The sequence below is a fragment of the Psittacula echo genome, assembly GCF_963264785.1.
Source record: "Psittacula echo genome assembly, chromosome: 5".
In the NCBI taxonomy this organism is placed as follows: domain Eukaryota; kingdom Metazoa; phylum Chordata; class Aves; order Psittaciformes; family Psittacidae; genus Psittacula; species Psittacula echo.
This window is the reverse complement of record NC_137739.1, coordinates 12010149-12024151: the sequence shown is the minus strand read 5'-3', so window position 1 is coordinate 12024151 and position 14003 is coordinate 12010149. Positions and strand designations below refer to the sequence as shown.

Here is a 14003-nt window from a genome sequence, read left to right as displayed (position 1 = left end):
GGGCATTGATACCTTCCAGTAGACCAGGTTGCTCAAAACCCCATGAAATAGGTTTCCCTTTACTGTCTTCCAGATTAACTGGCCCCATTTTATATCACAATTTGTAGCTGGTTGCTCAGCTAAACCATCTCAGTGCTGCTAAAACTTGATAGCAGAGCTCTCAGCTTTGTATGGCATTCTCCAGCTCAGACTGTCAAGCTTTTTCATGTTGAATAACACTTGGAGAGAAGTGTGAAAATCTGGGTCTCGCACCATTTTATGGTAACAAATTTAGCACCTTTGTACATTTTCTTACTTTGGGAAGAGCTATATGTTACAGCAAAAGTGCTGCCGATGGAAGTCACAAACCTCAATAGAATAGTAAATCTATACAGTTCTGTACAGTCTCCTGACCATGTGTTTTATCTCCTTGTCAACTGATATTTTAGAGCAATGAAGGAGATTGATCTGGTCAGTTGTTTTAGACACTTGTGCTGAGGGCTGCTGGAGCAGATAGTGCCCCTGTGCTGTTTCAACATTTGCTGTATTAGCAGCTGCAGTCGTCAGTCTCTTGGTTACACAGCTGATATAAAATCACAGAATGTTGCTTTTGTTTGAGTGTTTTCCTTTCCCTTCCTTTAACTAGATTTCGAGTTTTGGCAATTGGAGAAGACACAGCTCAAAACGCAAAAGAGGATAGTCTAAGCAGGTGAGTTGCAGTAACACCATTTTTTCCCATTTAGGACTCCAAGGACATGTCAGCCCTCGCATCTGTAAAAGTCACGTATATAGTTTTTAATTCAGTGTGGCTTTCATGTGTTTGTTGCAGTGTATAAATTTGTTAACAGAAAAATACTTTCACAAGGCTGTAGGGAGCTCTGACATAGATTCTAGATTTGATGAATGAAATGACAGTAACAGTGACCTTCCCAAAATGGTGACTGGGCATTATTTTAGATGTGCTTGGAGTATAAAATCGCCTCGCTTTACCTTTCTGCTGTGTTATTCTGCAAACACTTCTTTGGGAAGAGCTGTATGTTACCACAGACTACCACTCAAAATGGTGGTCTGTTATCATTAGGACAGCAGTGTATGTTTTCTATGTGGGTGCTGTACCTTAAGAGGAGGAGAGAGAACTCTGGACTGATCCAGAAATTCGGGGTGGAAGATAAGGGAAGATGTAACAGGGTCCTTCAAGTGAATGATCCTCAGCTATAGTGACCTCCTAGTGACATCTATTTCAGAAGTGGGTGATTGAATTTGTATACTTTTGTGCTAGTTCAGTAGTTCTCTACCTCATGCTCAAAAATCACCATGAATAAACTTTTTTTTTTCCTTACTTCCTTTTTTCTTTCAGTGTCTATGATATTCATTTTCTAGTGCTACAGAACCTGATTCAGAGCACTTTGGCACTCTCAGATAACCAGATGAAATCTTGCCAGTCGTTTCAGGTACAGTATCTGGACCAAAACTTTACCAATCATAGAATCCTTTAAGTTGGAAAAGACTTTTAAGATCATTGAATCCAACTGTAAACCTAACACTGCCAAGTCCACCACCAAACCATGTTTCTAAGTGCCATGTCTATATGTCATCATACAACCCTAAAAAGTTCCACCTTCCTACCTTGTTATATGCCTTTTTCAAATGGGAGCAAAGACAACCCAGAAACTTAGATTCGTATCTGTTCTGTGGGAATTACCCTTTTCTGCTTTTAGGAAATTATATATTCTAGGCAGATTTTCAGTATGTTGCTTTTCTCTCTGAGGATAAGATTGCAAGATGTGAGATTGAAGCAATCTTCACAAAATATATGAAATAAACTCTATATCCCTTCCATTGGGTCAAACTGTATCATGATTTAGTGTCCACTTAGGTAGTTGGAATTATGCCCTGGAGGAGATAGCACAAAGACAGTCACAGTATTCAGCTGACACTGGTGTTGGGAGCCTTTCCTTCAGTGCTGGGGATCACAAAAATATAAAATCTTATCACGTACTTAAAAAAAAAATATATAGAAGTTCAAAGGGAGTTTAATATCTCATCAGCAGGCAAGCATGGAGCCTAGAATCTACCAAAATGTGGTGCAGATGAGCATTTTTTACATATATAATTCTAATGGGAGCCTGATCCCGTTTTGAATATCAAGTGTTCTATAGTATTTAGGTAATTTAATTGGCATTTACTGTGGAAAGCCTGGGAGCCCATAAAAGGAATAGGATAGTGTAGTTAAGTAAATTTATATGCATCATTTACATTCTAGGTAGTAGCTTCATATTCATTTAGCTAATGTAACCCTCAAGTAGGTGAGTCTGACAGTGGATTTGGAGCTAACACTGCCTTCTGCATTGAACGGGGGGGTTTGCAGACATTTCGTCTGTACCGGGAGTACCAGGACGACGTTCTCGTGAAGGCTTTCCTGGAGTGTCAGAAGAGAAGCTTGGTCAATCGCCGTCGAGTAAACCACACACTAGGACCAAAGAAGAGCCGGGCTTTGCCTTTTGTACCCATGTCCTACCAGCTGTCTCAGAGTTACTATAGGTGGGTGTCAGAAAGGTTACCATTCATGTCTGAGCAAATAAAAGAATCTACCTGGGCATGCTGGGCAGGGAGGAGAGAATACACATGAAGTACCTAGACAAAAGAACCTGACCATCACAGCTGAGGCTGAAGAGATTAAGGTAACATCTATGCATGTCTGTTAGCCTCTTATTTGGTTAGCAATTAGGGCTGTACAGGGAATAGAGCCAAGTTTGCTGGGCAAGCCTTTACAAACACATGCAGAGGATGGGAGAGGTGGCACCAAAGACCTAGATGTGGTGGAAGGATTTCTTTAGCACTCTTGTCATGCTGATGGTTGCTTGCTTTTCCTCTTCAGTTACTTTGTGCTGCCCTGTACCTGGATGTCAGGAGTGGGGGAGGAGAGTTTAACTGTAATGTGTCACCTTCTGCTTGAGCAGTGAACATCTTTGCTTTGTATTTGTTATATAGTACCTGACCTTAAATACCTAATGTTCTGGAACTAGCAAAAAGACATTGAAAGTAGATGTAGGAGGTACTTGGTCACCATCTCTAGCATGGAAATTCAACCATTTGGCTGCTGTATATTACCATGGGTCTAAAATTCATACACAGTAAGATCAGATTGTGAAGGGTTTGTGCTTCATTGAATTTGTCTTTTTGTCCAGAGTTTTTACATGGCGGTTTCCCAGCACAATTTGTACAGAGTCCTTTCAGTTTCTGGAGAAGCTCAAGGATGCTGAAAAATCAGACCAGCCAGATAGCTTCTCATTTAAAGATTCAGAAAATGAGGCATCAGAAGACATGACAGCATTTCCTATGGATGGACCTGGTGGCCAGTGTGTGGCGATGCTTTCCTTATTTTCCCTGGGACTTGTATCTGTGAATGTGAGAATCCCAGAGCAGATAGTTGTGGTGGACAGCACTATGGTGGAAAATGAAGTGATAAAAAGGTAAACACTGTTACTTCTATTAGCAAATATGGTTTGGAGGTAACTTGAATGGAATTGGACAGAGATTAGCATTTTCTGCATGGTATTGTGGCATGTTTTACTGTGATATAGGTTAGATTTTTATTTCTGAGGAAGCATTCTGAAGACTTCATGGCACTTCAGTAAGTGTCTGTCATTACAGCCTTGGACTGCGTTTGTCTTCACGTGTGTGACATTTAAATTGCTAGGCACTTCATTGCCTCCACAGCTAATGTGGAAAGGAGAGCAGTGTGTCTTAGATGAACGTTTTCATCAACGTTGTACCTTCCCATTTCAACAACTAAGAAAAATTACTAACAAGGCTTCAGCTTTACCAGTGAAACCTGTCTCCACCATAGTGGTTCTGTTTTGTCTCCTCTTTGATTATATATATTATTTTTTCCTAAAGCCCCCAGTAATTGCATACCACTGAAATGCAAACTTTCCCTCGGCACTCTAACCCTATGAATAATTATTCTTACAGTCATTCTGTGTTTTCTTAGACTGCAACTAAAATATTTTGCTGTAGTTTAACCTGTTGCTTTTGTTGTATATATACATGGAAAATATTTTGTTCTCTTTCTCTTTAGAGTAGCTTATTACCTATTGAAGATTGTTATCATAGTCCTCCAAAATACGCTGTTCTTTAAAATAAGCAGTCTCAGTTCCTTTACTTGTATTTTTTGTGTGTTATTCATGTTATGCAGATCTCTTTCTCATTATTTTCCTCTACACTGAACTGTGATGTCAAAAAACAAATGCCATGTTCTTGCTGGCAGGTCTGTGTTCATTACATCATGTTATATAGGTGATATGCCTGATAATACATCCCACAATGATGAATGGCCATGGTCTTGCCAAACAAAAAACTCCAAACAAACAAAAAAAGAAACAGCTTATGATTCCTGTGATTCACTCTAACAAGTTGCTTTTCCTGTATCTAGGTAATTGCTTCCTGTTAGTGTGGGCCAGGTGCATAGTACTATAATATTAATAACGTGCATTTGTCTGTACAAAATTGCTTCCTCCTCTTTTCCAGACTATTTCTCCACTTTGTTGGAAGTGTTCTGAATGCAAATCCTATCTTCTGATGCACTTGAAGTCTCTCCAGTTAGGTGATCCTGTGCAGAATTATTGAGCAATTTTATCACCCAGCTCATTAGCAAAAATACACTGAACCCTGGAGTAGTCCCATTGCTGAGTAACAGGCATCTGAATCCATTATTATTTTTTTTTTCTAAACTATTCGCTCTACATTACGTGTTCCCTTTTGGTTTTAAATATATTTTAAGGTCTAACTCATCTTGGAAAAGGTTAGAAGGAACTGCTGGTTGTTTCTCTCATAAGCTGCTTAAAACAGAGGCAACTTCAGAGTTAGATCAGGTTGTTCGGAGCCTTCACCTTTATCCATAATGGCTTTTGTCATGTCCCGAAAACAGTGTTGGTTTGTTTCTGGGAAATCTATCCTGGCTGCTCCTACTATTCTTTCTTTATGTTGAGGATGTCTACAGTTTGTTTTGTATTAATGTTTTGGTTGATTGGGTTTTGCGTTGTTTTTTTCCTCCCTTTTTTAAAGTGACTTTGGTCTGTAATTCTTTTCTTCTTTTCTCCCCTAAACTATCTGCCCTATACTGCAGTATTCCTTATAGTCTCAGCCTTTGTGCTCTGACAGATGTTCCCTCCTGATGAAGTGTCTGCTGAACCAAAGACTTCAGCACTGTAAGCTGAGATATTTTCAACATGTTTGCAAAAAGAGAGAGTTTCCTTTTCCAGGGACCTTTAGTGTATTTTCTTTTTCTGTAATTGCTTGTTCTCAGCACTTTAAATCAGGCTGCTATGGACATACCCACAGCTGCTCATAACTACAAACCAGAATGCAGAACAGCAGGTGTTCTTGCTCTGCTAAGGATAATGAGTCACTTTCTTATTTTGGAATTAAAAAAGCAATAAACAAAACATCTCTCTTTGCTGTAGTTTGGGAAAAGAGGGACTTGATGATGATGATGACGATGATGATGACTTAGATGACACCTCTGGAGGCAAACGGAGAATTGAAGTAAAAGCTCGTCAAGCATCTCATACCAATTACTTACTGATGAGAGGCTACTATGCCCCTGGAATTGTCAGCACACGCAATCTGAGTCCTAGCGACAATATAGTGGTCAATTCCTGCCAGGTGAAGGTTAAACTGCGATGTACACCAGTTCCAGGAAGACTCAGCTCTCCAGGTTAGTTTCTGTTTGGCCTGATTTGCACAGAAGTGGGTTTGAGCAGGAAAGATAGTAAACTCAACAGCTGAGGAACCAATTTGAACAAAACCTCTTATGAGGAACGTTTTGTTTGTCATTACACGTGCAGTTTGCCTGTAATGCTTTCTCTCCTGACCTAAAACAGGTAGTTGACTTTCTAACTTTTCTTTCTAACAAGTCCTTGCCTGTATTTCATATTGAGTGAAACTATTAATCCAAAGAGGAAGTCTGTCCTCTACTCTGTTACCCCTTCTCCAGGAGATTTTTTCAGTCCCTTCTGCAACTTAAAATAGTTGCGGAATTGTATGAAGTACTATGTCACACCCAGCCTTTCCCTTCTATAAAGAGAAAAGATCTTTCAGAGCTCTTTGAATGGCAATTCACATTTACTTGTCTCATGCAGCTCTCTGAAATAGCGGTTTCCAATCTCTGGCCTTTTCCCTACAGTACTTTAAACATTTTGATCATAGTTAAAGCTTGAATATTTGCAATTTATCAGCACTCCCCTTCTCAAAGAGTATCTTCCTTTCAGCTCTAATGCAGATGTATCCAGGAAAGCCTTTACTTGTTTAGCTATTTGGTTGGAAGGTCTAGTGTTGTCCCTGCCTGTTGCTGTTGTGGTAGAGGTAAAATAGCCATTCTTTTTTATATCTCTGCTGCCACACATGCCCTCCAGGTCTATTAAGCTGACAGCTCATTACAGTTGTTCTCAGTTTAACTTGGCTGTCAAAGAAGCTCATCTGTCACGTGTGTCCCAAAGGCATGATGTAAAGGCAGCCTGCAGATGAAAGGGAGGAGAGCAGGTAAGAACAGTGCCAAAGCTACCCTCTAATCATCCAGGTCTGGAAAAAGGTGTTACACTGCTTCAGCTTCTAAATACTGTGCACAGTGGGGGTGGGTTTGTGCAGTTCTGAACCTTTCTCCACACACAGAGATGCGTTGTTATACTGATTGTACTGAGACATTGTCAGCTTGTAGTTTCTAACCATATTTGGCCAATAGCTTTCTGCCACGGATCAGTTGCTTCCAATTTTTTGATTCACAGGGTCCTCCATAGCATTTCCTTGCCCTAGACTTTTCACTGGGTCATCTTCAAGAGAAAAAGATGATTCCCTCATTAAACTGACCCAGTGTTAGAGAGAATACAAGTAAGTCTGCACTATGTTCCAGCAATATTTCACATTGGTCTGAGGGTAAGCCCTTGTAAACCAGCCTACTGCTCTTCTACAGGCCTTTTTGGAGGCAAATATGTGAGGCAGAAAGAAAAACAGGAAACTGCAGCAATGAAGACAGAAAACTGAGCTCTGTTTTTAATTGGATTAGCTTAGAACACCTCTAATCTGTCTCAGATATTTATCTTTCTGTAGGGTACTGTGTAGTAACAGCTGCTTCACAGCTTATGTAAATGGAGTTTTATTTGCTTTGCAGTTTCTTCTTTGCTTGATAACATGGATGTGGGGGTTTCCTGCCTCCCTGAGACTTTTTCCAGACTGATAAACATCCAAGAAGAGGATTACGAGGTTGGTCATTTTCTTCATGAGTGTACAGAGCATTATGGCTACAATCCTGGAGATGTAGCTGCTGTTATGGAGATCCGTAATGCAATAGAGGCAACTTCCCACTTTGGAATTTGCAAAGTTGAGCTGAGCAAACGTTTCTGCAGCTATGAAGAGGTGGAACCTGAACGCACCAGGAGCTTGGAGCAGTACATTCAGGTGCGTTTATAGCCAGCTGCTTTCCATACATTAATACTTAGATGCTTAGTATTCCCCTCAAATAGCACAACCTTCCAAGATATAGGAAGCAAGTATAAATAGAACAAAGCTGTTTATATTGGGCAAGAGATCACATACCTGATAGCAATCTCACCTCAAAGTTAGGAAGGCCAAAAATTAAAGCAGCATTTACTCAAAGATAAGAATGAATGGTTTTAGAAACCTAGAGGTACCATCCTTCACCTTTGGAAGCAAAATACTCTTTCCCAGCTACATTTTAAGTTAATTGAAGGTGAACAAAAATGTCTTGTGCTGTAATTTCAGTAAAGTTTAAGGGGTAAAACATCAACCTCAGTGCAGCAGGACAGAAAATTGAATATTCTGTTAAACTCTTCCTTTGCTGCCAGTTAAAGATGACATTTTCCAGAAAAAGCTCCTGAGATAATTTTGTGGTTTTGTTTGTTTGTTGTTATAGGACCTTATTGAAATGCAGCAAGTTTTAGAAGTAGGAGGCCATACTGTAAGACTGGTTGCAATAGTATTTGCCAAGCCATGGCTATTACATTCAATATGTCTGAAGAATAAACCAGATGATTCTGATCAGCAAGGTACAGATGCCACTCTCCCAGATGTACAACAGGACTGCCTGCCACTGGAACCAAAGAATGGAGAGGAATGTTTGAGAGAGGAGGAGCAGCTGGGAGAAGACACACCATCTGTCAGTGATGAAGAACCGCCAAGGAAGAGATTTAAGACTCAAAATGATGTCCTTGCAGATGACGATGAACTCTGCCAAGGTTCACAGAGTAGCTTGAAAAGTGCAGATGAAAATAACTTTGATGCAGGTGTTACTGATTCTGCTACAATGACAGATGAAGAACCAGGCTCCCTGGGAGGGCGGACAGAACACCTAGCTGAACACCCAGTGCATGCTCCAGGTGCTACAAATGTGGACACTTACAAGGAACAAGATAAATCTTGTTCTGAGGACAAAAAACTGGAAGGAGAGAATGATGAGCCCAGCCCTGAGCAGAACAAGCAGATTCCTAGCCTTGAACAATCAGCCAGTGAGCAGGATGATGATCTTTCCTACTTACAGGAGAACCCAGGAGTCTCTAAAGGTATGTAGGAGCTCTCTGCATCCAAGAAATAGAGCTTAGCTCATCATCAGTTGATCCCAAACAGGTAGCTCCATTTTATAAGCAAACACTAAATTCTTCATGAAGCTATACCAGAGAGAGAGGTTGTCATTATTCACAGTTGAAGTGACATAACACAACTTTATCTGGAAGGTCTTGGAGGTTTCAGATACATCAAAGATTCCATCCTATGCCTATTGCTGGAATGTTCATGACTACTCCAGAAAGGTGTTTTCCTTTAAAACTCTTTTCTATGTCTTACTCTTCTCCAAAAACACATCTGAATCTGAAGTTTCTCAACTCTGCCTTCAGTCCAAAGACTAGACATCTCTAAACCTAGAAAACACAGCACTACTGGTGTACATCTAAATAGAATGCCCATGACTGAAATGTAGTAAAGTCATTAAACCATTCACCAGAAAGCAGCACATGCCAGTGAGAAGATTAATAGCCTCGTTTGTAACCCAATTTGACTTCATTTTAAAATCTCCTTTTTACTGCCAGTTTTCTTTTTTAATAGCTAGTAGTTCTTGCCAAGCTCTACATTAAGTAGGTTCTTTGGGATTTTATTTTGTTGCTGTTTTATCAGCTCTGATTTCAGATTGAATCACAAGTTAATTGCTTGTGTGGTATTTTGCCAACACCTGCCATTACCCATGTTTAGAGATGCAGACTGCAGACTGAAAATCAGTGCAGACTGATCCCTAGCCTCTTAAAGCCTGGTATTGTTTAATTGGAGCCTTCCTGCAGCAAATAGACCCAGGGCTGTCTAAACTGCATAGACTTCAGCAGTTCTTAACATGAAACTGCTAACATACAGCTTTGGATTTAGTTTCCTCTACTTGTTTGTAACACAGGAGGGAAGAAATAGTTATGTTATCAAGCATAAAGTTCTGACTGGTCTTACTGTTGAAGGCCAGCTGAAGGGTTTACATGTGCTTAAGCCAAAGCTGTTAGCCTCTGGGTGTGGTAGAAGTATGTTAAGTAATTGCACAATTAAAGTCCATGACATAATGCATACCGGAAGTTTCAGAGAAAACCTTCACTTTCAGTCTGAACCCTGCTGAAATCCTGAGTTTGCATTCTCAAGTCCACAGCTGCTCAGACTTCTGCTCAACTTCCATAGGATTACCAGGAGCATGAAGTTAGACAAGCATAAGTGAGCACAGCCGGCTGAGAACCCTGCACAGGGTCCTGTGTGAAGCTCAGTTCTTTCAGTCAATAGAATTACCTGTTGTGCAGCCACGTCATCGTATTTCTCGGAATAAAACTTCTTGCTGTGATTTAGGAGTGGAACCACAAAGTGGGTGGTTGAAGAAGACAGATGTGGCTGCAAGAAGAGGTGTGGGAAGAAAGGGTATGCTGCAGTCAGGTAAAGGCAGTCAGCGTGGAAGCTCAGAGCTCCCCATGCAACCAGATCAACATGCAGCAAAGCTTGTGTGTGTTATTTTCTAATGTAAGTTGTTGCATTTTGCAGCGTGGACATCTTTTACGTTCCTTCCACTAGATAAAGAGTTCAGGTTAATTAAAAACAATGTGTTCCTTTCTTTCCAGGAAGTTCTATGACAGATGTAAGCCAGGCAGCCAGGGACCGGTGAGTAACAAAGACTTCTGCAGAGTAACTGAACTTAGCACGAACAAATTAACATCTGGAAGCAAATGGTTTGGAAACCTTTGTTTTATGTGGCAATGCACATTGAGCATTGATGATGGAGACAGCCTGTGTCTTCCTCCATTGTTCCTGTTAATGTTACTCATGCTCATGTGCATGCTGAGAAAATTTGATAGTTTTTTTCCAGAAAACCAGCTAACTCGGAGGAACAGAATTAATTTTATTTCGCAGTAAGTCCAGTGCCTGAAAGTCTGAGCTATCACAAGCCCAGGAAAGACCTGAAGAAACTGCAGTATGGGAAAACTCAATTCCCACACAGGGTCTTTTGACTCCAGAATGCTAAAAATGAGGAATTTTTTTCCTATCTGAGCACTGTTGCTGCATGTTGCCGATCAAAGCAGGTCTTGAGTAACTTTTGGAGGATGTTAGAGCTAGTGACAAACAAAGCTTTCCTGGTCATCAAGACTCCAGGTAACCAGTGGGTGGCATACTGGTGCTAAAAGCACTTACTTTAAGTGGACACTTTAATGTGAAATGCTTCAGGTCTGCAGAACTGTCTGATAGTTTAGCACCAGTCTCTGCCCAAAGCAGCTACAGAATTTACACCTAGCACGTGAGCCAACACTGGCAATGGATGTAGTAAGAATCTATTACACAGAAATTGCAATGGGAAATCTAGTTGGAAGAATTAAGTCCTGATGGAGCTGAACTTAAAAACTGTCCTTTGCAGGGCCTGCGAGAATGTCTGCTTCATTGGGAGACCGTGGAGGATTGTGGATGGGAACCTGAATAAACCTGTGTGTAAAGGGATGATGGAAGCTGTGCTCTATCACATCATGACAAAACCAGGCATAACAGAAGGTGCGCTGCTGCAGCATTACATGGGGGTACTGCAGCCTGTCGCTGTCCTAGAGATACTGCAGGTATGTGAAGCACCAGCTGTGTGAACTTTAATCTGGTTCAGCTTCCACACAGAAGAGTCAGCAACTACTTTGCTGGAAGTCCCAGGAAAATGGGACTCTGAATACACCATAAAAAACAACCTCTCCCCTTCCTAAATTAACTAAAGCCAGAGCAAGTTACTGTTCACAATGAGGGAGGAAGGAAACCTGCTTTACCTGTCACTGAGATGACCATACGGCTGATTTTAAAATTTGAGCTTGCTTCTGAAACAATGTACATGCAGTTGAAGTTCTAGCTGGTTTCTGAAGAGTGGTGGCTTGTCATTGTGAAATACCAAATTGGACTGTTTAATACAGCATTAATCACTAGAGTTTAGCTTTGTTTTTCCCTTATACACCTTTCAGATGAGTAATTTTTAATGTAAGAATCAGACTGAGCTGTGTCTGTGCTAGACAGCAGTATAAATAAGACCTCCTGTCCTGACAGACCTGCTTAGAGGCACTTTTCCTTAATTATAAAACATTACACAGAGAGAAAAATTAGAGTGTCTCATCTTTTCCCCACATCTTGAAGTTTGATTGCCACCACCACTGCTATTTTGCACATGAAACTTGTATTTTTTTTCTGTAAGTACTCAAAATCTTAAGCATAGTAATAATATTGCAGTATTTCCCATAAGCATGACTTCCCCCGCTAATGCTGGAAATCAGTCTTCTGTCATACGTATGCCATATTTTTGTCCAAAGGCTTGTACTTTTTGGTAACAAGGCAAGTTGTATACCCTACCATCCTGCTTCCCAGGTGTTCCAGCACAGCGTGTCCATAGGTCCTGTGCTGGAGCAGCACTACCAGGAGGGAAGCTGGGATGAGGGGACAGGTTTAAAACTGCAGTAGGATATACAATGGTGAGGCATACGTATGTGGGAGAGAATACAGATTCGTCAGCAATTTTAATTCAAATCCACAAAAACAAGCAGTTACCTGTACATTTTACAGACTGGAGGACTTGAATCTAACTTCTCTAGCAATAAACTTGGTAAGACCTGGTTTTGAAACCACAGACAGAGCTTGTATCTGTAATATACCAAATATTAATAAATCTAGGTGCATACCTATGTAAGATGATAGAATACACACCAGGTGTTTTCAAAAAATAGAGCACATAAATGACCTTGATGGGTGGTGCTTTGGGAATAAATGCAACCCCATTAGCAAGAACTGACCCGAGTTTGGGATTTACATTGATACAGCCTGAAATCATTTGCAACTGGTCCTCAATGTTGAAATATGTTGTTGAATGCATGTTCTGTCTCAGCAGCCAAATGTCAGCCACTGTGTTAACATCTGTAAGAAAGCATCTATCCAGCTATGGGAACTTGCTTTGCTGTGCTGTGATCTTTGCCACCCCAGTGGGGGATGGCACTTCACCTGAGGGGGTGAAATGAAGCCACTTGTAGTATAAATTAGTATAAATTGTCCAACATTTCTCAGAACACCGTAGGTAGAATAGTGTTCAGTGCATTTGTTTTTACCACACTTGCTCAAGCTAAAGGTGTGAATTTTTCTGCAGGGTCTGGAAACTCTCGGCTGCATCACACGATTCTACATGAAAAAGCCATCCCCAGTGTCGCTCTTTTCTCAGCCAGTTACTGAAGAACAACTAAACAATCCCAAACTGAGCGAAACCCCAACAATATACTATGAGCCTACAGTAGACTGTACTCTTAGGCTGGGAAGAGTGTTCCCCTCTGAAATGAACTGGAATAAATGGGTGCAGATTATCCCTGTATAAAAGAGGCAAAGCTGAGCCCTGTTAAATGGGTTTAGCCTGTAGGAGTGTAAATATGACAATTTGCGCTCCATCATGTTTTTATTAAGTTATTTATCCTTTTTACTTGTGAATGTATTTAAGATGAGAATAAAGCCTAATGTTAAGATGCAGGCATATCTGGTCCCACTTTCAGTACCTTCTCTTTTTACCAGTAACTGCTTGTACAGCGTGCACTTCATAGTTTCTGCTTTACCTGACAGGTTTTCACATGGTAGCAAAGGGTCGTTTTTCATTTTCCCTGGCCCTTTAGCGTCATAGCAGTAACATCTCACCTTTGCTTTTCCATCCACCTGGGAGCTGGCTCTGTGCTAAGGTAGATAAGATAACTAAGCTAAAGGTTTGTCTATATTTTACACACTGGTTTCTTGGCGTATGTGGTATTAGTTTATCATCTGTTTTTAGCAGACCGCTGTGCTGTGTGAGGTAAGGGCTCTGCACCCCTCCCCTGTGCCGCTTTCAGCAGTGTGCCAGCTTTACCGAGACAGTTTAAAGCAACCACAGCACACAGTTCCTTACACCCAGTGACGTGTTTATTGCAGCAGATCCCCGCTTTTCCTCCCCAGATCCCATCGGGCCTGGGCCACGCCCTCAGTCCCGCCACCGGTGCCCGCACTGCGTGTTGCAGCACTTGTAGAAGGTGGTCATGGGCTCGTCGGCCGAGCGCGTCTGGATCTGCATGAAGTAGGCGCGGGGGTGCTCGCACTTGGGGCACGACTCTGCGGGACGAGGCGCGCCGCCGTGAGGTGAGGCCCGGTCCTTCACCACCCCCGCTCCCCGTCCCGTCCCGTCCCTACCTGCGGTGGAGTCCACGTTCTCCCAGGCCGCGGCGCCGCCCAGCACATCGTCCACCTCCTTGAGCCGCGGGTACTTCCTGCTCGTCACCTGCGGGACGCCGCCGGTCAGTCAGGGCCCGACCCCGCGCCCGCCCTCCCTGCCCCGCGCCCTGCCCGCCCGGCACCTTCCTCGTGACGTTGCGCACGTAGGGGCAGGTGGTGCAGGCGAAGCGGTGGCAGCGCGGCCCCTCTTCGGCCACCAGCACGTTGCCGCAGGCCGGGCAGAAGAGCAGCATCGCTGGTTCCGCGGC

General features: G+C 42.0%; 2 protein-coding genes across 8 annotated transcripts in view; one reads left to right on the top strand and one right to left on the bottom strand.

Moving 5' to 3' along the window:
* GTF3C1 (general transcription factor IIIC subunit 1) overlaps nucleotides 1–12940 on the top strand; it is a 43095-nt gene extending 30155 nt beyond the window's left edge. For 6 of the 7 annotated variants that reach the window (XM_080620065.1, XM_080620062.1, XM_080620063.1 and 3 more), the window contains 10 exons: nucleotides 626–688; nucleotides 1337–1430; nucleotides 2348–2520; nucleotides 3168–3452; nucleotides 5445–5698; nucleotides 7148–7434; nucleotides 7910–8555; nucleotides 10128–10167; nucleotides 10916–11108; nucleotides 12659–12940. In XM_080620065.1, the coding sequence (XP_080476191.1) occupies nucleotides 626–688; nucleotides 1337–1430; nucleotides 2348–2520; nucleotides 3168–3452; nucleotides 5445–5698; nucleotides 7148–7434; nucleotides 7910–8555; nucleotides 10128–10167; nucleotides 10916–11108; nucleotides 12659–12880 (2257 nt within the window). In that variant the 3' untranslated portion in view covers nucleotides 12881–12940. The remainder of the gene's footprint in view (nucleotides 1–625; nucleotides 689–1336; nucleotides 1431–2347; nucleotides 2521–3167; nucleotides 3453–5444; nucleotides 5699–7147; nucleotides 7435–7909; nucleotides 8556–10127; nucleotides 10168–10915; nucleotides 11109–12658) is intronic. The other variant, XM_080620064.1, reaches the window with a different exon arrangement.
* Nucleotides 12941–13440: 500 nt separating this feature from the next.
* Nucleotides 13441–14003, bottom strand: POLR3K (RNA polymerase III subunit K). Its single transcript, XM_080620080.1, has 3 exons — nucleotides 13878–14003; nucleotides 13714–13801; nucleotides 13441–13635 (listed from the first exon to the last, which is right to left on the bottom strand). The coding sequence occupies exons 1-3, from the start codon at nucleotides 13986–13988 to the stop codon at nucleotides 13508–13510; spliced, it is 327 nt and encodes a 108-aa protein (XP_080476206.1). The 5' UTR covers nucleotides 13989–14003; the 3' UTR covers nucleotides 13441–13507.